The sequence below is a fragment of the Trematomus bernacchii genome, unplaced genomic scaffold, assembly GCF_902827165.1.
Source record: "Trematomus bernacchii unplaced genomic scaffold, fTreBer1.1, whole genome shotgun sequence".
Lineage (NCBI taxonomy): Eukaryota > Metazoa > Chordata > Actinopteri > Perciformes > Nototheniidae > Trematomus > Trematomus bernacchii.
In genome coordinates this window covers 15,148,677-15,172,835 of record NW_022987648.1, presented here as the reverse complement: position 1 = coordinate 15,172,835, position 24,159 = coordinate 15,148,677, and the positions used below count along the sequence as shown (strand labels likewise).

General features: G+C 40.4%; 1 protein-coding gene across 6 annotated transcripts in view; it reads left to right on the top strand.

The window, feature by feature from the left end:
* Positions 1 to 24,159, top strand: part of epha3 (eph receptor A3) — a 96,354-nt gene that overhangs the window by 55,600 nt on the left and 16,595 nt on the right. For 3 of the 6 annotated variants that reach the window (XM_034134382.1, XM_034134386.1, XM_034134384.1), the window contains exons 5-12: positions 1,508 to 1,867; positions 6,711 to 6,835; positions 11,911 to 12,073; positions 12,884 to 12,989; positions 13,511 to 13,575; positions 14,558 to 14,683; positions 18,793 to 18,978; positions 22,142 to 22,203. In XM_034134382.1, the coding sequence (XP_033990273.1) occupies positions 1,508 to 1,867; positions 6,711 to 6,835; positions 11,911 to 12,073; positions 12,884 to 12,989; positions 13,511 to 13,575; positions 14,558 to 14,683; positions 18,793 to 18,978; positions 22,142 to 22,203 (1,193 nt within the window). The remainder of the gene's footprint in view (positions 1 to 1,507; positions 1,868 to 6,710; positions 6,836 to 11,910; positions 12,074 to 12,883; positions 12,990 to 13,510; positions 13,576 to 14,557; positions 14,684 to 18,792; positions 18,979 to 22,141; positions 22,204 to 24,159) is intronic. The other 3 variants (XM_034134383.1, XM_034134385.1, XM_034134387.1) reach the window with 3 other exon arrangements.

The window sequence follows — 24,159 nt, the reverse complement described above, 5'->3', positions numbered from 1 at the left end:
AATTTAGTTCTGAGAGAATTTCAAATACCCTGACGTATTTTCTGATTTTGGTATATTTTCTTCTGATTTCTCTCTTGTACAACACAATTACAGACTGTAATGCAGATTACCAGGAGACAGGAGCTATGCATAGTTTGAGAGTGAAGTCATTTCTTGTCAAATCAAACAAACCAAACAAAGCGTTTTATCTCAAGGCACAATCCACTAAGCCCATTTCCCTCCTCTCCTACTGCAACTTCTCAACAGAGTAACTTGGCAGTTTTGTTTTGTTCTCCATGTAATTACAGCCATAGCTTTGATATACAAATCTGGAAATATTCAAAAGGGATCTGTTTGTAATAAGACGTTTTTACTTTTATATGTCAGTCTTTTATATGTTAGAGTTTGACAGTCTGTTTTTCTGTCGAAGAGGCTGTGTCATGCCATTTTCTTCTTTTACTGAACGAAAAAGAGGAAAACAGATGCATACACACACTCATATTCACTCAACCATGATATCACCGTAATTAAACTACAATAACAGAGGTTGAGAATACATTGTGCAGCATTTATTGCAATTTTCTTCAGTAAAGATCTCCAAGAAGGTACACTTCCTTTGCACTCTAAAGACCCATTTACATGGCCAGTTTCTTCCTGGAAAACTCACTTCCTGGAAAAAACAGCAAACCTTTTTAACACACGCACTTTATAAAGCCATTACATTGTTTTAGAGGAATCCTGCCCCTGTCTATTCTTTTATATAATCCCTTGTTTTTAGTAGGCTTCATTGAACACCTCAACAGATGACTTTGCTGTTAAAGGTCCCCTATTATACTCTTTTTCATCAATATATTATAGTTCTCAGATATATACAAAACATGTCTCTGAAGTGTTTGGCTCCAAATACCAAACAGATCATTGTAGCATCCCATAATCCCCTCTGTTTCAGCCCTGTTTCAAAAGTGCTGATTCTCTGTCTGTTACTTTAGATGAAAATAAGGAGCCACTCCCCACGCCCCTCTGAGAGATATTTGGTTAAAAAGAACACAATGGTGCTCTAGGAGGAGATTCAGGTGATAAGGTGCGGGGGGGGGGTTACCTTGGTTGGTTATTGGCTAATGGTTACACAAGCAAAAAATCGTTATGACATCATAAAGTGGCCAAAATCTGATCAGCTCATTTTCAGACAGGTTTTTATATAAATGGATCAGGACAAAAAGTGAGAGAATCTTTTTTCCTGAAACTTTCAGAATCTCTTTCCACAGAGGGGACACATGTTTATTTATAAAAGACAGGAAAAAGTGGATTTTGTAGGTGACCTTTAAATCTTATTCCATCTAATGTCAGACTTCTGTTTGAAGTTGATACTATTTTCCACCTCGCCGTTATTTGCTTTCTCCTCTTTCCTTTTCTACTAATTACCTTGCTTTCTACCTTATTTTACTATCCAAACCAAACGTTTCTTTCATCCCTTAATGACATCATCCTCCTTTTCCCACCTCCTCTCTTTCTTTTCAATGTCTACCAGGACCCCCTTCAGCTCCTCGAAATGTCATCTCCTCCATCAACGAGACTTCGGTCATCCTGGACTGGAGCTGGCCTGAGGACGCCGGCGGCCGCAGGGACATCACCTTCAATGTCCTCTGCAAGCGCTGCCGGGGGGTAGCTTCTAACGGCACTAACGGCGGCAACCTGCGCTGTGAGCCGTGCCGGAGCAATGTTCACTTCCTGCCCAGAGCCGCGGGCCTCCACAACACCACGGTGACGGTGGGCGACCTGTTAGCCCACACCAACTACACCTTTGAGATTGAAGCGCTGAGCGGGGTGTCATCGCTGGCACCCAAGATGAGACAGTACGCCGCTGTCACCATCACCACCAACCAAGCTGGTGAGATGTCACAACAGATGGATACATGGATGAAGGCATACACTCAGAAAATCAGATAGATATACTCTAAAGCAATCTTTTTAGACCAACATTTTTCAAATCTCAGCTTCTTTCTCCTCTGTTTGAGGTGAACCAACCACTGAATCTGAATGGCTCATCAAGCAAAAACTTTTTTTAGATGAAAATCTCAAACTTGCAACATTTAGTCTGGCTTTAATTTCAGTTCAAGAGGTTTAAGTTTCAGGGTTTACACCATAAGAGTCCAGACACTAGGTTTATATATGGGTGTGTGGTCTTAATGCATGAAGAAACATGTATTTAAAATATCACTGATTTTAAAACCACAAATGTATAACTAAAAAAAGACGTATAGCTAACACATGGATGATACAGTATACAAGTGTCTTTCTCTAAACTACGCCCTTTCTCCCTCTTAATATTTGTATCATATAGTACAGTACACTTCCCGAAGTCCATGTGCTCCAAACACATGCACTCCAACCATCAGCCCTGGACATTTACAAGGCGATCCCAGACCACTATTCTCTAGTTTAACAACCAGGATTATATTTCTTCCTTCATCCAAAAAAGACATTCTCATCCATTTAACAGTAACTCCTAACTTAACGGTTGGGCACCTAAAAGTCCCATCAATCTTTAATACAAATATCTCTCCACACATCCAGTCCTTAGACGAATGTGAGGTCAAATGGAAGTGGTGTTTTGAAATTCCAAGAGTAAAACAAATCTAGTTGCAGTAGAAAGCGCCAAACCTCAGAAATCTCTAACTCGATCAAGGAATGCGCAAAGGACTGGCTGTACTACATCCATGTATCCTTTTCCCGATCCCTCACTGTTCTCTTACAGTTTGCCTTTGTGTTGGGTAATGTTTCTGTGTCAACAGTTTAACGTTTTGTTTTGGATTTCCTCTCAATCATTATCTCTCTCTCCATCTAGAACAGGATCTTTATTTCTACCTGTCCCTTTCCAAACCCAGCCTGCTGTTTTCTTCTTCTTGTGGGGCATTTTTTGTTCTACTTCCAAACCTTGGGAGGTGGTTTAGCACTTGGGAGTTGCTCTCCTTGGTTGTCATACAGCGAGGTCAGGCACTATATAACTTTTTTGATGATAGGCAGATGGCAAGAGCTATGAATTTAAACCTAGTGGTCAAAGCAGCTATGTCGAGAAGTATCGTGATTCAAGACTATTGTTTGTTTTCTTTTACATTTAGACATGGAAACTCCTTGAATCTGCTTTATGTCATGATACTAGAGCTGCTTTGATTTACAATATCAGTGAGGCAAGACACCTTTGTCCAAATCAAGGCAAGACTTAGAACTTTATTATTTCTGCGATCAATTTAGCATAGTGTGTGAAGAGTGTGCAAACACATATGTACACGCACTGTAAGGGTAGATCATACATGAGTAAACTCCCAGAGGAAGACACATGTCAGGGTGATGAATATGCAAATGTGAAAGGTTGTGTGTGAACACAATACAAACACAGACAGATATAGGCAGTGTTTGCTCTCTGTTGACAAACCTCGACTGTATTAGACATGACAAGGTTCAGACATGACCTCTTTAAAGTGACAGGGCAGCGATGAGAGGTAAATATAGATTGTGTGCTTGTTCACATACAGTACGTGCACATGTCAAGCCTGAATATTAGTCAGGACTCAAATCATATGTCGCTATGAGGGGAAAGGGAAATGCAGATTTAAAATAATACTAATTTCACGTAAAATTGGTTTTCTCTACATTACACCTTTATTATACATTAAAACATCCATATTACAGAACTATTAAACTGTAATTACACCCGTGTTACACCATTATTTCAGCCATACTGAACCCATTTTAAACTGTTATTACATCCATATTAGACATTGATACATCCCGATTACAGCCCTATTTTACCGTAATTACACCACTGTTACACACATATTATACCCATGGTACACCCATGGCATACCCATGTTAGACCCATGTTATACCCATGTTACACACATGTTATACTGTTATAACACCCATAATTCCCTGTTTTTAGACACATATTACATCCATGTAACACCAATATTACACTGTTGTTACACCCCTTTTACACCAGGACACACCCTGCCAAATGACTGTACCCCAAAGGGTTAAAAGGAAAAAAAGTGTAGCAAAGCTTTGAAGTCTTTTATTAGTAGATGTTACAATTTGCATGGTAACTCAAGGGGTTTCTTCTTGTGATCGGCATATATATTACATTAGAAGAGGGCTTATCAACACTAAGAGGGCAGTGTGTGCTCTGAATATTGAAAACCATATTTAATGTTAAAGCAATCATCATAGAAGATGAATCCTCGACTTTGCGTATCATAGATCTAGCAGACACACCTTACCACCATACCCACGTTCACCACACACACAGCCCTCTCCCTCTCTAACCAATATATCCGCCTGCAGCTGCACACTCTCCATCAGCCCTGAGAGTTTACAAGGATTAGGTATGTCAGTGCGCCAGCAGCGTACACTTTCTCTCACATAAACACACACACACACACACACACACACATAGACGTACAGATGCCAATGCTGTTAACAGCTGGATTAAATGTGTCCCTGGGAAGGTGCTGTCTGTCCTGGCTGTGCTGTCAAGGTGCTGTCAGGTAGCACCTTCCACATCCTTTGCCCTACACTCTGTCATGAAATAAAGAGTGTGTGATCTACATTTAGAGAAGTGTAATATCAACAGTTTAAAAAAGTGGCTGCACTTCGCCAAGGGGGTCTAGCAAGAAAAAGATGCATGCGCATACAGGACGCTTGCTTTTAGGTGATCATATTTAAATGTTGCGAAACAATGTGTCAATACTTCATCCGATTTGATGATCAATAAGATGACGTTTCAAGGTGGTAAAGATCAACAGCTGTGCAGTCCAAGAGAATGTGCACCAAAATGGTTTCATAAGAAAATGGAGATGCAAAAATAAAAAGATAACAAGCAAACACAAAACAAGAAGAGATGGATAGCAAAGCTGTTTCATTGGATAGCCTCGCTTTACATTGAGTTCTACGTTACTACCAATAATCCCCCCCCCCAATGGTCCGCAAGTGTTGTAGAAAATTCATAGATGTGCTTCAACCAGCTGCGTTGTGTCCCTTGCATCACAGGTGAATGATGCTGATGGCCACTTTTTAAGGCCATTACGGGCTTGGTTTGCTGTATCAGTTTTACGGTTATACCACGGACCGAAACCGAGAGTGACAGCAAATGAAGTGCTCTGCGATAGACATGCAGAGGGAGCGATAGAAGGAGAGAGGGAAGCAAGGAGAAGGAAAAGGAGGAGGAGAGGAACTCCAAGCTGCCTCCAAGCGGCCCAGACACAGTAAATCATTACCACCATAAACCACAGAGCCAATAAAAAGCACAGCCTCACCCCGTATCAACCAGAGGGAGGGGAGGAGAGGAGGAGCAGGGGGTATAGAAACAGATTCTTCCCATCTGGATTCATTACAGGAGAAAAAATAACTTCCCGCGGAAATAAGCGCGAGTATACACAGACGCACACTCCGCAGCCATATCATCACAATCAAGAAAGGCTCGAACATTTCAAAGACAAACATGTTTTTTCCTGTGGTCTAATAAAATGAAAAGTCGATGCCTCAGATGCCGAGCTGGAGCTGCCTGGCAATTAGAGAGCAGTAAAAAAGGAAATGAGAAAGGGAGTGAAGAGAGAGAGAATGAGGGTGGGATGCAGGGCTTGATAGAGACGTGCTGAATTACTAGATTGAGACCATCTGAACTCCCCCAGGCAATGCATGGTGAGGATGGGTGAGGAATATCAGTAAGAGCGTCTTACCAAAAGGGAAAGGACTTGGAAAAGTATTTCAAAATAAAACACCTTTTTGAGAAACGCACACAAAACATTCTACGCAACAATAAACACGAAAGGACACACCAGTGTACTTCATTTGAAGTTACGCAGTACGAGCAGGAACTAAATGAATGATGGAAAAGGACTTTGATATTATCATCAGATCCACATACTTACTTTGATAGCCAAGCATAGCATTGCTTTTCTTCATTTTAATGATATTTATATTTATTTCCAAGTGATTCCTCCCAGAATGAAAACATTTAAAAACATCCAATCCATTACTTCATACAGCAATCGACTGTCTAAAAATAAATATTCCATTTGAAAAGAAACTCGTTTTAATCTGTTAAAGTGCTTTCATGCCCAAAAGAGAAGAGACAACACCACTGACACAGTCTTCTGCTGCCACTAGCAGTATTGACCACAATATAAAACTCAACATTTGATTTCATTATTAAAATGCATAATGTTTTGTTTTGATGAGATAAAGCTGAATCATGTGACCTAAGCACTATCTCTCGCAGAGGGCTACTGAACGTGACTGATCTCAATATCATATTTCTATGACCAAGTATTCACGGTGTGTGTGTGTGTGTGTGTGTGTGTGTGTGTGTGTGTGTGTGTGTGTGTGTGTGTGTGTGTGTGTGTGTGTGTGTGTGTGTGTGTGTGTGTGTGTGTGTGTGTGTGTGTGTGTGTGTGTGTGTGTGTGTGTGTGTGTGTGTGTGTGTGTGTGTGTGTGTGTGTGTGTGTGTGTGTGCACCAGCCAGTGTTTGTAGTAGTGTACATCGTCTCGTCCCACCCACCATCTCCAGGCCTCAGCCTTTAATGCGGCCCCACTGGGCAGCAAACTGAATTAGGCTAACAGGAACCATAGACAATTGCCAGGATGCAACACCGGGGGACTGAACTTCCACTGAACCTCACTCACTCTCTCTCTCTCTTTCTTCCTGTCTGTGTGTGTCCTTGTCTCCCACCCAGCTCCCTCCCCGGTGACAGTGATCAGAAAGGAGAAGACGTCTCGAAACAGCGTCTCCCTGTCCTGGCAACGGCCAGAGAGACCCAACGGCATTATCCTCGACTACGAGATAAAATACTACGAAAAGGTTGGTGCACAATATATCACTGTTAATGCATTGCCTCGTGTTCCTTTGAGCAGGGCAGCATCACAAAGTGGAGTTCTTAAAGGCATAATTGTGGAAAATATGCTCTTTTGCAACTTTGGTAAGAACATTTAAATCATTGTGATATCTGCCTGGTACAAATAAGGCTAATGCTAGCATAAACTTAGCATGTGTTGATAAGTTAGCTTTAGAGTTGCTCGTTGGTTGATTTTGTTATCATTGGATAGAGTCAGGCAAGCTGTTTCACTTACTGTAGATGGAAAAACATTCATTCCTATGAAATGTGCTTCTTTGGTGCACACGGTTGAAAAGTCTTAAGAATTCCTTCTTCTGCATTTTTAGGCCCATTGAGCATGTTCAGTAGGTTCCTTCTTCAGGCATGTTCAAAGTTTCCTCTGGCCCTGAACACATGAATTAGATGAAATAATAACTTTCCAAAGTCAATGTTTACAGCCGCTAATTTTCTAATGATTGTGCATGGGAAGTTATGCTTCAGATGTAGCAAAACAAGTGTCACTACCCAAAAATGCCCTTTTTGCTAAGTCTAACTGTGTGATTAATTACCAGATAAATGTGAGAATGGTATGGTATGGGAACTGTAGTGTTATCCCTTAACACTACAGTCCCTTATTCCCTCAAACATAAAAAAAAGTTGGGGTTAAATCTTTAGCATGAGACTGATGTTTTTTTGTTTTTTTTCTCAATCTGCATCCCATAACTCCCTTCTCCTTTTCTTACCACCCCGCCACTCTTTTCAACTTTTTGTCTCTCTTTCTTCATTCCCCTGCCTCATACTCTTCCCCTCCTCCCTCTGTGTTTACCTCGCATCTCTCTTTTTTTCATCTCCCCCTCCTCTAGTTCTCATCCTGTCCTCCTCTTCTCTCCAGTCCTCCTAATGGAGACAAGTTTTATGGCAGACAGTAAATGCGTCTGTGGGGTCGCTCATTCCTCTGTGAGAGAAATTAGTGCAGAACGAATTACACTGGCTTTCAGCACCAATGCTGTGCTATGGCTGACATTTGATGGTGAAATTAGCCGTGGATGCAAGTTTAATTACTCTGGCAGATTCATGTGTGTGTGTGTGTGTGTGCGTGCGTGCGTGCGTGTGCGTGTGTGTGTGTGTGTGTGTGTGTGTGTGTGTGTGTGTGTGTGTGTGTGTGTGTGTGTGTCTGTGGGGGTATGTGTGTGTGTCCCAGATCACAGTTTGCTTGAATGCCAACAGTGGCCCCTAATCTCTTGATTAGTAGGCCGACAGAAGCAGTTTCCTCTCTAAACTCTGTTCCCTGCTCAGCCATCCCTACCTAAGATGTTAAAACGGAAAACAGCGAGAGGAGAAGTTAATGACTGATCCTGGGTCAGAGCTCACTGCATGTCTAATTCTCAGCTGTGTTCTTTCAATCGCACACATTCTCACACATTACAAATGCATATTCATCGGGACAAGATAGGGGAATGAATGAAAGGGTGGAGTTTAAGGAAGAGTCTGTGTGACACCGTTTTGTAATGAGGAATCTCTTGGCCTTTGCGCTGATCCACGTTAATCACATTTTCTCTCAGGAGTTACTGGAGACACTCGGAGACAGACACACAAACAAATACGTTCCCATAGGATTCTCCACAGCAGCCATACATCCCCAGGGATTTTAAACCCCAGACAAAAGGCTCTTCCATGCAGAAGAGCAAACTGGGACAACCAGGGTAGACCCCCATAATAAACCCAGGATAGAGGCCTCTTCTGGTGGCAGGCAGAGGGACGCTGAGCGCCTCCAGCTTGCCAAGGGCCGAGGCCGTAAGAGGGCAAGAGTTGGAGCACAACTTCCCATCACCAAGACCACACCATGACTCACTTATGAGCCAGAAAGAGGCTTTTAGAGACACATACTCAGACACACACAGATATAATTGCATGAACGCATAAACAGGATGGTAAAATAGAACTCAAAAACAGACTGAGAGAGATTATAGCAGAAGCTTTTAGCAGGAAGATGTTCAGATCTGCAGCATCAGCCAGACTTTCTGCTTTTATGTGTTTGTGGTTTCCTTCTTCTTTATTTACACAAGACATACACAGTGTACATTATCATGTAACCCAATATCAATATACCGATGACTCCAGCTTCTCTTAGAAAAATGAACATTTCGCCAACAACCACACAACATAATTCTAAGCTAAAATATATCTGCATGGTAGAAGAATTATGCTATGCATGGACCAAGAGACTTCTGGAGAGAAACCGATGGCGGACATGGAATGACCTTACAGTTCTGTTTTTCTTTGTGAGGTCTAAAAATCAAGATTTGTTTTGTCCTGTGAGCCGAATGAGGACAATTGTGAGATGACCATTTTAGTTAAGTTGTGTATTTCATTGGTATAGTTAAGGGCTTTACAGTGTGAGGCAGAACCCAACAATTATTATTAAGTCATTTAGTATCTAAAATGTAGATACTAAATTACTTGAAATAATATGCTATGTGCTGATTGGACGTCTTATCCTTAAAGAAAATTAACCAGTTTTGCACAACTTTTCTGGCAAATGTTGAAAACATGGACTTATAATTCTCCCAGGGGTTTCCCAATCGATCATGTACTGTAACACATACAGTAATTCAATTCAATTAAAATATCTTTATTGACATGACCATAATGACATACAGTATTGCCAAAGCTTTGTACAATTACGACATCTAAATATTTGGAATGTAGGGTTATGTTCACACACATTTAAGAGAACATAAAACAGACTCATTCGAGGCAGTAGCATTAATAACCTTTAATGTACATGGCACATGCTGTTTCTTAAGTTACACAAAAGATATTAATAATTTTGAACAACTGGAATCTTCACATATTCATTGCTACATGTTTAGCCTTCAGGGAAGTTACATTTGTTCTACAAAATACTCATACCAAATATTTCATAAACACTATGTTGAGTAGGTTCAACAAAATGTATGTTTTATACCCAAAAAAAAGGTAAACAGTATTTTTCCCCTCCCTTTCCGCTAACACATACCACTCTGTCACACGGTCGTGAAACCAGAGGCTCCAGTTTCCAAAGTGCAATGGCTGATCCTGAACTGTGTGTCCTATCTAGTATGGGAATTTTTAGAGAATGTTCGGTGATATTCTTGGGAATTCCCAACCAAAAAACTTCCCAGAAAAAGAGAGGTGTTTCATCTAGCTGCGTGATCTTCTTGTCGCTTACACCGGCTAAAGGGGCGCTCCGCAGCCAATAAGGCATTTTCAAGTGCACTTTGTCGAAATAGAATTTGTGGGAATACGCTTTGCTGATTGTTTTTTCATGTTTTATCACAGCAATCTAAAGAGCAAAGAGAGAGCTTTCGATTGGCTTCAATTTGGGCTGTTTATTTAGTCTAAGAAGGAAGGAATGCTGCCTGAAACACTGTATTTACAAGACTTCTGCTGTGCATCTCCTGTTTTCGGGTCTGAAGGAGTTTGCATCCATGCATGTGCGTATGTGCGTGTGATACTGTGTGTGTGTTATACAATCTATAATTTGCTACAGCTCTGTTTAGATTGTCGAAGCAGAAAGCAGCACAGAGGCCGTCTTACATTCTAGCAGTGCTCTGGTGACACCCACACAAACACACACACACACACACACACACACACACACACACACACAGAACTGGATGGTTCAGAATCGCAGAACTTGTCGGGCTGCAGTGAAGAGACGTGTCAGACCCATGTTTCTTTCTCTGTTTCCACACACACACACACACACACACACACACACACACACACACACACACACACACACACACACACACACACACACACACACACACACACACACACACACACACACACACACACACACACACACACACACACACACACACACACACAAAGGTGCTCTAGCCACACCTGTGTGTGATTTCCAGGGGTGCACATGCTGTCCTGAACGAGGAACAGTGACAAGCTGCGAGTAGATTTATAGTTGTGATGAAGAGTTGTCCCAGCGCTGGTCTGGAGTATCCGTTACCTCCTCACACATAGAGCAGTTTATAAAGCTTTGTGCGCCATAAAACTCTGATCCGCTCCATTAATTGGCCTGAAGTTCCTTTTGGACGCTGCTTGTGTGAATGTGTGAATGTGTACTTGTGTTTATGTTGTTGCCAGTACCAATGAGGGCCTATTTGTAACTAGGCCTATAAAATAAGGTTTTTAGTGTGCGTGCGATTCGGCCTTGGATGATTTTTATGAGACTGGCTATGTTGCAAAACATGTAGCTCATTTTAAGGATTGTTGAAGTCATCTCTAATAAGTTGTCGTTAAAATGTAAGATCGGCACAGTGCAATTTTCCGTCTATTTAGCAGTTTGTTTCATAGCATCGAATTGCTTCCATAATTATGTGATTGCAAATCTCTCTGCAGCACGGATTAGTTCAGTTATTTCCACCCTGGAAAATTCAAACATGCTATGAACCACAAAATAATTCTTCAAATGTTGTTGAAGAAATAATAATAATTGTTTAAAACGTACTTATTCATTCACGCTCAATGATGGTGTCCTTGAAACAGGCTTGCCTTGTGTAATGTACAATTATTTTACTTTCCAATCATGGATTTTACTTGACATTTCTATTAAAACATTAAATTGAAAATATAATTGAAATCATACTTAATATAATGTTTCTTTAATTTTCTCACACACACAGTACATTTAAAAAAAAACTGTCTTTCTCTTTCCTTTTCTCCATCCACCTCCTCTCATCATTTCTTCAGCGTTTTTCTTCCTTCCACATCTGGAAACAATAATCTGAATGCAGCCCCGGTGTGTAAATCCCCCTGTTGTTTATCAGTGGAGATCAGTAGGAGAGAAGCCATAAAATAAGGAGGACATAATTCATCAGATAGCTGTCAGGGATATTTGGGAGTGGGTGTAAGCATGTGTGTGTAAACGCACATAACGCTTCTATTGTATGGCAATCATTACTAGTTTCCAACACAAATTGAAGTATTTTTCTTAAAAGGCAACTGTCTAAATATTTATAATTTTAATTATTTAAACGGTATCCGCCTTGTGTTTCAGGAAGAGCAGGAGACCAGCTACACCATCCTGCGTGCGCGGGGCTGTAACGTGACTCTGAGCGGTCTGAAGCCCAACACGGCCTACCTGCTGCAGATCAGGGCGCGCACGGCAGCCGGGTACGGAGCCAGCAGCCCCAGCTTCCAGTTCGAGACCAGCCCCGACTGTAAGTGCAGCTTATCATAATGATCATTTTACCTTTGTTAGTCCCACAGAGGGGACATTTACATTGTCACAGCAGAAAAGAGCCGAAGACAGCTTAATGTTACCTAAAAAAATATTCAAGATAAAAGAAAAAGATTATAATAGAAAAAGTTACACAATTTACAAAAAAACACATCTTGTAACAGTTCTGAAAGTTTTCAGTTGTTGTTGAAAATAAGGAAAAGTAGAAAAAGGAATACCCTGGCCATTTTCCTTTTGCGTTGGTCTTTTAATATGTTAATCGTATAACCTTTATTACAATTATGACGTTTTTATTACTATTATCTTTTTAATTTTGTTGTACCTATATGTTTACTTTATTGTATAGGGTTTTTTATAGGGATTCTATTGTATTTTATTTCTATTATCATACCTTTTACCTCCTCGTGTCTCTTAACCTGTTCAAATGTTATATTTGGTTGCTATGCTGCATGTATCTGTAAAGGTCTTAACATCTGATCTGAGGGGAATTTATTGTTGTTTTTTTTAACTTGTGATCTGTGCCATTTTGTAAAGCACTTTGAGCTGCACGTGCTGTTTGAAAAGTGCTACTGTATATAAATAATTGTATTATTATTATTAAAAATGTAAAGGTTTTGGTTATTTGAAACTAATGCACTAGGATTCCTGCTGTTCTGAATTCTAACTTTCTGTTAGCCCCTTTGGGTTTCAACAGCTGCAGTGTGATGTCTCTGAAAGATAATTGTTTTCTGTATTATTTAACGAGTATCCTTAATCAACTTTTCATCACCTGTTTCTCTCTGACTTTCAGCAGCCTTCTCCATCTCCAGTGAGAGCAGCCAGGTTGTTCTGATCGCCATCTCCTCCGCCGTGGCCATCATCCTGCTCACTGTGTTGCTGTACGTTCTGATTGGCAGGTCTGTCCGCCTGTCACTTCACCTGATTGTCAATGAGTGTTTACTCCTCCAATCACAGTAATCCTGTTGCTCTCCATCCCTCCAGTTGTACCTTAACGTCGATTAGATGACTAATGACTGCAAACTTTATTTTAATATTTCACCAAATAAGATTTGTTCTCCCTTATAATTCCTGTAAGATATACTGTAACAGCTGTACATACGTTTGTGTATATAAGAGAAAACTATAAATTGTGTGTTAATGTGTGTGTGCCTACAATTGGCAGTCACTACTGTTCAGAGAGAGTATAAATCCATGGCTCATTATAAGACTTACTGATCCTCTCTTGGTTTATAAGAGCTGGGATTACACACACACACACACACACACACACACACACACACACACACACACACACACACACACACACACACACACACACACACACACACACACACACACACACACACACACACACAGGTTGAAGTCTTATTGGGAGATGTGGCACTGCTTATGACCTTTGTTCTGTTTGGTTTGGCAGGTTTTGTTGCCACAGCAAATCCAAACATCCTGATGAGAAAAGACTGCACTTTGGCAACGGCCACTGTAAGTACTGCTCTATGTTCTCGTCAGTTTTTGGGCTGTTATCCATCCAACCCCGTCTACACTTATTTATTGGTGGAGTACAAACACAACTAGGTAGTTACATTATGGTTTGATAGGGGACATGTCTTTCTTGAGTGTCTTTACCCACAGTGGTGGTTTTGGAGCAGCTAGTTCCAAACTTGAAGTGGTTTCCCCTTTACCTCGGTTCATTTGGTCACATTAGAAGACAGGATCCAGACTGGAACCATGCTCAAAAGATGGTTTCGTGGTCCATTTACAAATCAATCCTGAAAGCTTCATTTGGATAGAGAGCAAGATCACAGTGTTGTCTTTGACCGCCTCGGATAAAAGTCCTTTCCAATTGAAACATGACCAATGACAAAAGAGTCTCTCTCATAGCATTTTGAAAAGCTGTCTGTGAAGTTAGACCAATCACCCAAAGTAACAACTTTTGATGTATACATCCCAAGGGAAAACAGCTTAATAATGAACTCCTATATTTGTGTTCCTTTTGTGTTACGTATTCTGCTTTATTCCTGTTATTTATTAGTAATGCTCCTACCATTAACCTTGACCCAGGTATTAGCCCCCACGACTTTACACTGCATCATGAACAGTTTGGATGGGTCAGATGTAAAGCATCAAATACCCAACAGGGACTAATAAAGCACAACTTTATTATTTTAAAGTACAGCTTTATTACTTAATGGATAGACAAGTCTTTCTCAAAACATATACTTGGAGAAATGCCATATACTAAAAATGTTGGTTTGTTTCGCCCAGTGTTTGTTGAGTCATCACTTACCATTAATATGTTTTCTGTTTTGCTTTTCAAAGTAAAGCTAAGCACTAGCAAGTGATATAACCTTACAAAGTCGTTAAAATGTTTGGGGGAATTGTTTATGTAAGTACAAACATAAGGACCTACAGCAGTACAGATTTCTGGTCATTAACTGATGCAACCTGCTCTCTCCTGCTGCAGTGCGTCTGCCGGGCATCAGGACCTACGTGGACCCCCACACGTATGAGGACCCCAGCCAGGCTGTGCACGAGTTTGCAAAGGAGCTGGACGCCTCCTGCATCGCCATCGACAAAGTGGTGGGAGCAGGTGAGAATGGACTAAGGGAGATGCTTAAGTGCACTTTGCTACACTGAACGACAACATACAGATTATTTCAGGCAAGAAAAGACAAAAGCTACTTTACAAAATGACAAATTCAGTTCATCTCATATGTAGCATTGACCCACAACAAAATAAAACATGACCTTTTAACAAGTCTGTTCAAAGGACAAACTAGAAAGAAGATCAAGAGAGAGAAATGGTGTCTTCCTCTCACCGACCTCTCCTTTCCCACCCTCACCTCACAGTTACTTCACTTTCTTGCTCTTTTTCACGCTCTATTTAAATGACAAAGAAACACAGAGTGCTCAACCACATATAGAAAGAAATGAGGTGCATATAGAGTTCCCATATATCTACATTTTCATAGCAGCAGGCTAGTTTAACTGTGTGTCATATACTGCACAGCTGGGATTGAGAAAGCATTTAAAGCCACAGCTTGAGGTCCCTTCTTCCCAACCCTCCTCTATGATAGAGGGAGAGATGGTGAAATCTAAAGTAGTTCTGCTCTCCTGCGGTTAGTCTTCCTTTTCACTCTTCATTTCCTTCTTTTATTTACATTTCCTACAGGCGATTGTCTGTTAATCGTATTCTGAATTTAGTCTAATGAAAGCAACCGTAAAACAATCTTCCTCTCCTCTCTTCTCCTCATGTACTCCCTGATAAGTTGAGCAGGAGTGCAGACGGGAGGGTAATGCATTGTGATTCATGTGGAGTAGATGGAGAGTAAAGCACACAGCACATAAGGGGGGGGGGGGGTCTCCAGAGTCCCTGCAGCCCCTCTACACTGTAAAGCTGTCAGGACGGCCTGAGAGTCTAATACCTGGCTCCACACTGGACTACAACACACTCCACAATGCATTTCTCATAGTACATAGCAGACATAAAACATAGGAATATCTCAGGCTAAAAGGACACATTGGTTCATATTGGTTAATGTATTGGAAATCAGATATTGAAGTCAGTGTTATCCACTTCTTATATTAAACATGTTTGTATTGATTGTAGAATATATCTACTCTGATACTCGGGATGGCTTCTTATTAGTTGCTTCTACACATAGGTACAATTTTTTGAAGTACCTGCGTTACTTAAAAATGTAAATTATCTATTACTTCATTCTTCTATGCAGAGCCAAATATTGTACTTTTTACTTCAATAAAACTGCTGCAACATTAAAGTGATGAACAGATTAGTGCATCAATAATTATAGTCCAATAATATGATATATGAATGTTATTCCTCAACCTCAGTTGTCAGTGTGAAATCATGAGTACTTTTTTTTTACTGAATAATTTACATTTTGTTATCATGTTTAATTAGATGCTTATACTTTTGTACTTTTAGTTTGGAAAATGTTAAATGCAGGACTTCCATGTGTAGCAGAGTACTTCTTTACTGTGGTATTATTACTTTTATTTAAGTAAATTATATATGTGTTCACCTATGAACATATGTCATGCACGTTTAATAAATGTAAATTACAAGCAGGCATATAAAAGAGAAAAATACAATACATTTTCAATATGAGGGAAAGTCTTTTATTAATAATGTATTTATAAATACTGTCATGTGTATCATCATATAAAACCAATATCAGTTGATCCCGAAAAACCCTGACACACAGTTGAGTTCACCCTGAAGTATATACTATACATATATATTTTGTAACCATGCTGCAAACCAACTGTGAAACATATTTGCCTGTCTTTCGCTCTACAATAAAAAAAAACGTTAGGTGTTGGAGGATTGGAGCCACTTGGGGCCAATTCTCTTGGCATAGTCAAATGCTGCACTGAGCTCGATAATCACACAATTGTAAATTTAAACCTACAAGGAAAAATATATTTATATTATTTTGTTGGCATTCAGCAAGTAGCTCCCTCGAGGCCATGACACTAATTGCTATCGGGACAAACTGTGTTGTTGCTTAATGTGAATTCTAATGAAATAATTTTACAGTGACTAAAACACCAACTTTTTTGTAACCAGTACAGTTGTAGACATAATGTTAATATAACCAGGCTACCCAAGACACATTTTAATTCTTTAAAATAAGCCTCTATGAGAATCCCATTGATGCTATTGGAGCACAGGTTGTCTATATGCTTGAGCTCTCTACTCTAGAACTGTTGTAAAACGTGTATGGGAAGTGAACATCAGAGCTGCATTTTAAAGCTTTAGCCATGATGTAAACCTTTTTTTTCCATCAGCTTAAATACAACCGTGTACCTTAAAGGAAACCATATTAGCACCATGAACAATACACAACATACAGTACCTATTCTTTCTCCATTCCTCCCTCAATCCCCATCTGTCTCCATTACACATGTTAACAACACTTTGATCTTCTTGCCAATCTGTGATTGTGTGTTAAAAGACAGAACACATGCTCCGCTCTGCTAACATGGGTCAGACTGTAACATCAAAGCCTACCTAGCTCCGCTCAGAGCAGGAAAAGGGTGAGCGTCCCTAATCAAGACTTATTAGAACAAGATCTTCTTTCTCAGAGTGACCACATGAAAAAGGTGCTTCGTCCTGGCTCGTCCGTCCCCTGCTGAAGGCCAGGAGAACAGACATGCGTTTGGTATTTAGACAGGGTGTAATTATTCCGGCTTAAGTTCTTCCAGACCCTCTTCAAGTCCATTGTTTGACCCATGCTCTCTGATCCAGAGCTGCTATGGGAAATGATTGTCCTGGACTCTGAGACAGATCTGCACATGTCTTTACTCTGACATCACCTTGCATGATCACACTCAATTTCATATACAGTAAAGGGTAAAACACACACACACACACACACACAGGCATACTGTATACACATTCTCATCTTCTAGTCTTCTTCGAGCCAAATCCCCGTCACCAGCTGTGACATGGCTGGCTGCCTTTGAAGTGGCCAGCCTGTCTAGAGAGCTTACAATACCTGGTGAAGCTCACAAAACACACACACACACACACACACACACACACACACACACACACACACACACACACACACACACACACACACACACACACACACACACACACACACAGACATGGTCTGAGGTAAACACACACACGCTTATCCCCTCACCAGAGAGGAATGCTAATTGAGATTTCCCAGAGTGTATGTTGAGTCATGTTGTGTTTTAATACGATACTTGAGGAAAGTTGAAAGATCATTTTATTTGGACTGTGCTATCGAGTGGATCAGTTTCAAAGTTTACTACAGCACATGGTGTCATTACTGTAATTAGTGGTCGTAACACATAATTATCCCGTGATCTCTCTCCAAGTTCAATAAATACCAAGCCTGATTAATGAGAGTTAAGTAATGACAGGGTAATCATCAAGATCTTCTTTGATCGGCATCGTTGACTCTTAAGTGGTCAGTGCATCTGTTCAAACGTAGTGACACCTCAAACTGTCGACCTGCTTTTCTAACTCAGTGCAAACACACTAATGCTAATTGCTAATGCTAAACCATGTTAGATCCATGTTAGAAAAACATAGACAAGCACTTTAGTTACATATGAGGTTGTGATGAAGTAGATTCCTGTTTACTTAGTTTCACCGGCTAATTTCAGTTTGTTATACTTCTGGTTCAATTGTTGAATTGATGTGAAAAGTTAAATATTTTGGAAAGTTGGACTTCTTTCCCTGATATAGGACTGTACTGATTATACATAATTGCCTTCAATAGATGGCACGTTTCAAGTTAGCATGACCAAAAGTCTGATTAACCAAAATTAACTATTTCGAATAAAACCCCACTTTTCAACTTATTGATTCAATTCTGCCTTTGAGCATAGATAATTATATTCAAATATCATATATATGTTGTATGGGAAGTATAATTAGAATCTTCATATTAGGGATACACGACATATATCATTTTAGCATATGATATTTATATGTTAATATACCTTTTCTCACAGATATATGGCAATAAAGTATATCTGAATGTGTATCACCATAGAACAATACCAACATTATAGTTTATAGATAGTAAGACCCCAGAGATGGTATTTAGAGAAGTGTTATCCTGCTGTTATCAGTCTCGTTCATATATTTTACATTTAACCGTATTGCATCTTCCATTCTTTTGTCTTTAGGTGAGTTTGGCGAGGTGTGCAGTGGTCGCCTGAAGCTGCCCAGCAAGAAGGAGATCTGTGTGGCCATCAAGACTCTCAAAGGAGGATACACTGATAAGCAGAGGCGGGACTTCCTCGCTGAGGCGTCAATCATGGGACAGTTTGACCACCCCAACATCATCAGGCTGGAGGGGGTGGTAACACGCAGTAAGTGCTTCCATCAGTTCCAACTTAAAGGCACACTGAAGGGATTTCACTTTGTACTAATCTAATCATATAGGGTATTGCTTCAAGGTTCTTTAAGTGATCCCAATGTATCAAGATGTGTAATAGGTATTATGGTAAAATGTCATTGGTGATTTGATTGGTCCGTTTAAGCACAAAACAGCACAGAATAGTGTAAAATATGGAGGATAGGATGGAGTAAGAAAGAGCCGAGTAACATTTGCATTCACATTTTGTCACAGGTTTATTATCTTTTACCGATTCCAGATTTGCAATTGTCATGACAAATGGCTCTAAAGTGGCCTACACTTCTGTAAAGGAGCACAGGAGTTTTATTGAGTTGCAGTTGTGTAAATCTCTGCAGATCAATGTGCTCTGATCAAAGCCTGTGTCCAAAGCGAGCATAAATCCATAAATCCATATCTCTGACTCGCTCCCCTCTGGGCCTCTTTATAAGACTATCATTAGCACACAGAAGGCCTCTTTAAAAAGGAATGACTGAAGAACAAAGGAAATAATGAGACTGAACTTTGTCGCTGAAACGGGCCGGGCCCCTATCTCTCCCCGCGGCACCAGGCTTGTTAAGTAGTTCTGCCAGCGAGCTTATTCTAAAGAGTAGAATGAAATACATTTAAAACTTCTCTTACTTTATCGTCACAATGTTGGGGTCCTCTTATTCATTTCTTCTTTTTCTTCTTTGCAATCTCATTGCCCTTATTGCTCAATGCTTTTTAAATTGCCGTCATTTAAATTGATAAAAGTGACTTACCAGCACGATTTACACTAATCAAGAACAGCGTCGCCGATTAATCTAAATGTAATGTGCAAACAGCAACGGGCAAAACATTCAAACCATATTGTGTTGATTCATTAATGGTACTTTCTTCTTATGATTCATTGTTTTGAATCACGACTAACAGAAATCAAGCAGAACAATTATAATTCTTGGAGCTACAACATAACTTTCAGTGAAAATAAGCGTACTTTGGAAAAAGTAATGTCCAGCTGGGGAAAAATGCTGCAATAACAGTTCACTGTGGTTTCACTTGCTGCTTTTAGACTAATAGAAGAAGCGCAATATTCAGTACTCTGTTTGTGTGTGTGAGTGTGTGTATCTTGCATGTGTGTGTGTACATGGCATTTGGAGGGATACCCAGAACAAATGTGCGTGAGCTGGAGCAGCATGAGTGCGGGGCATAGTTTTAGGAGGTCGATTTGATATGCTCTCACACAAACACACACACACACACACACACACACACACACACACACACACACACACACACACACACACACACACACACACACACACACACACACTGCCGTAGGGTGATTTATTAAGCTGCTCCTGTTAATTCTTAATAATCCTGAGACTTTCACACCCCATTTACCTTGCTGCTTTTGGCTGATCCACAGGCTGCATATTTGCAAGCGCGTTCACACACACACACACAAAAAAAAACATTCACTCAAACTTGTGTTCACAGAATACAAGGGGGCTCGGGGGCCTTTATCTTTGCTGCCAATGTTGAGGAAAGAGAGAAAGAGGGAAGGGAAGAGGGCGGAGGACAGGAGGGAGGACCGGGGGTGTGTGTTCCTGAGACTATAAAAGCCGTCCGCTGGTAAACGGAGCCATCCATCACGGCCTTTTAGGGATGGGGGTGTGGGTGGAGGGTGTTTAGCTGTGACTGTGTTTAAATGATGAGAAATTGTTTACTCTAATTGTAAGAGAAAGTGTAGCAACTATATTTAGACAACCCAAGCTGTTGTGAGTGTAACATCGAATTTCCTAAAGTGGCGAAAACGCACAAAAGCGTATATAAGAGGGAAACCTTACATTAAGGGGAAATTGAGAAGCCAACAATGTTTGTTTAAATTAGGGTGTACTTTATGATTCATGATGACGATCACGAACTGGAAGTCATAGTTTATTTTTGTAATCTCTCCGACCCTGACTTAACTCAAGCACACCCTCTGTCTTGGCTCATTTGCTCTCCGCTGTTTGTTGTGCCAAATAGGACATGTTTAGCTGATTGTCTGATTGACTCATAAGGGCATTTTTAATGTTGTAACTCACACCAGATTGGCTTTGATTTAATTAAAGCTATTGACTCAATAGAACATTTATTTTTCTTCCGGTGAGACCAATTTATTTGTTTCTTTTAAACAAATGATTCCATCACCCTCTTCATGCAGCCTGTGTCACTGCCGGAAAAACAAGTCTGTGTCTCGCCAGATGTGGGGAGGGGTCGCTTTAATACATGCAAGAGGGGAAGATGTAAAAGGAAAGAATGGGGTGATGAGGATGGGGAAAGAGAGGCATGGATGATAGAGAACAGGTAGACGGGGAATGAAAGGGTGCCAAGGGAGGAGGGGGGGGGGGGAATGTGCATTAATCAGAATAAAATGGAGAAGAAGCATACGGCTGGTGGGGGAGTCAAGAGGGGAGCAGGGAGAACAAAGCCATCTGGGACACAAACAAGTCCTGACAACGACTGTGCATTTAACAATGGCTGATTTAAAGGTTCCTTAAGAGTTTCTTCCCCTCTGTAATAAACTCGTGTTGGACCGTAGTCTGATCAGGTACAGATGATAGCAGGCGGGGAGGATTTACAACCAGATCCTCCACAGAAATAAAGATGTCACACTCTGACAGCTGACCTGCTGGGGCCCTAAAACTCTGACTGGGATCATTTTATTTCTGGTGTGTGTGTGTGTGTGTGTGTGTGTGTGTGTGTGTGTGTGTGTGTGTGTGTGTGTGTGGTGTGTGTGTGTGTGTGTGTGTGTGTGTGTGTGTGTGTGTGTGTGTGTGTGTGTGTGTGTGTGTGTGTGTGTGTGTGTGTGTGTGTGTGTGTGTGTGTGTGTGTGTGTGTGTGTGTGTGTGTGTGTGACAGACAGGAAAGAGCTCAACCTGGTCCCTATCAGGGCCCATGAACGTCTGCTTTAAGTCAAGTTACAGTCCCCCCCCTTTTTGACTCTCTATGAATTTTCCAATTTCAGGGAATAAATCTGAAATGAATATAACGTTGGGCTACATGAGTGTCTTGTATTTGTGGTTGCAAACAGTAGTCATTGCTCTCACTATATTATGTTAGTGATACAACTGATGATGTAACCACAGATTGAATCCTCTCTTCTGTCACAGGTAAACCCGTCATGATTGTCACAGAATACATGGAGAATGGATCCCTGGACAATTTCTTGAGAGTGAGTATTAACTTGGAAACACACACAAACATGTGTAGAATGGATGGATCATGATGCCTCTTAGTGGTACACAGAGGAAGTTGGGGAATCACATACTTGGTGTCAATCTGAGGATTAAGAGACACTGGGGAACATCTTCAAAAGGTGGATAAAGTGTCTTGCACCTGTACAAACCATAGTCACACGCCAGGTCACTATTAGGTAGTATGTATGTTTCGTCCTTCACATTTTTTGTATGACAAATTTCTACAGCGGTTGCATTTATCACATTCTGAACAGTGACATTTGGTGTTTGAAAATTCTGTAAAGTTGGTAAGGTAAGAGAGTATTATCAGAGTGGAAATACAATTGCTTAGGAGTCTAAACTCCAAACGTTTCAAAGGTTGTCTTTTGCTTTGAGACTGTTTCTCTGCATGGATTTCATCTTTCTTTCTTAGCTCTAAAAGACAAAGCATTAAAAATGTCATCTCAGTTTCATGCGACCAAATTATGGGATACAGTAATGTCTTCATTAAAAAAGTCAGTTTTTGAACATATAGCAGTTATAGAGTAAGACCTGATGGAAATATACTAGTATATGAATTGTGTTTGTTGTACTTTTACTAAAAAGAAACCGACAAATTAGTTCACAAGCAAAGTTCTAGACTAGCTTTGAGACAAACACGTTCAGGCTTTTCTATACATTCCTGGAAATGCCTTGTGGATGATTTAAGCAGTTCTGACTGTTTCAGCAAAACTTTCCATACTGGGCTTATCAAATGACAAGGTTTTATGAACTGTATCCCCGCTGCTCTTCCTACCAGGATGGAATTTGATTCTTGCCATGCCCCAGTCTCTTAAAGCGGAATTGACCTGCCTCACTGAGAAAAGCCAAAGCACAAAAGCCTCAACACTGGCATGAAAGCATGTGCACTGATTCTTGTTTTAGCCCTTCTCCACATGTGTCTGCACAGTATCCTGACACAAGAAGGAGGAGTAGCTGTTGTTTCCTGACATTTTCCCAGAGTCCTGCACTTCATCATAGAAAATGTGTCATATGCACTCACACACAGACATGGAAACACACAGCTCATGCACTGTATGTCTGTGTTCTGAATCTGCAAAGCTTTGAAGTGACTAAGCCAGGTGGTCTGGCCACTAATTGCTCCAGACCAAAAGGGAGGCGAGGTGGACCCAGTTGGTTTCAAAGGAAAACACACTCATCTTACACTCATCTCGCAAATGACTTGGTCTTTCACAAACACAGAGCAAATCAGTGCAAGCGGATGTAGACGAATGACTCCCTCTCATGCTACACTGAGTGCAAACCCTGAGTAAAAAACAGATAGATAGAAAGAAGAAGATAGATAGACAGATGTGTTTGCTGGTATTTTATTAACTTGAGCTCTTCTTTCCATGTATTTCCTGTTCATACATACAGAGTTAAATATAAACGTTTGCAAACATAAACCAGACTCCCGATTGCCCATGCAAACACACCAAAAGTGTTTTAGTATTTATAACTGCATCTAACCAATTTCCCAATCTAACATTTATTTGTATTCTTTAGGCTTTTCCTGACATGGCTTACTGAAAACCAACACCCAAACACATTTAAATACTGTAGTCCCCATATGGATAGTTATGAATTTAACTATTTAAGTGAATTCAATGTGTGTTTAAAGTATAAAAGAACATTTTAATCATCAGTTTTTCTCCAACAAAAAATTTTGTTAGAGAGGAATAGCATTACAATATAATTATTTTTTAGTTCTGGACTAATAACTGTTTTTGTTTTTATTATTCAACCAAAATGTCAAGGTCAAGGGTCTTGAATTTGCCACCACATGGGCCATTATAACATTGCACCATATCCAAAGTGGACAGTAACCAGACTGATTGAAATAAATAAATATCCTATGTACTTATTGGTCCTAATGTCCATACATTACTGCGTGTCTGGCTATGGTATTTCAC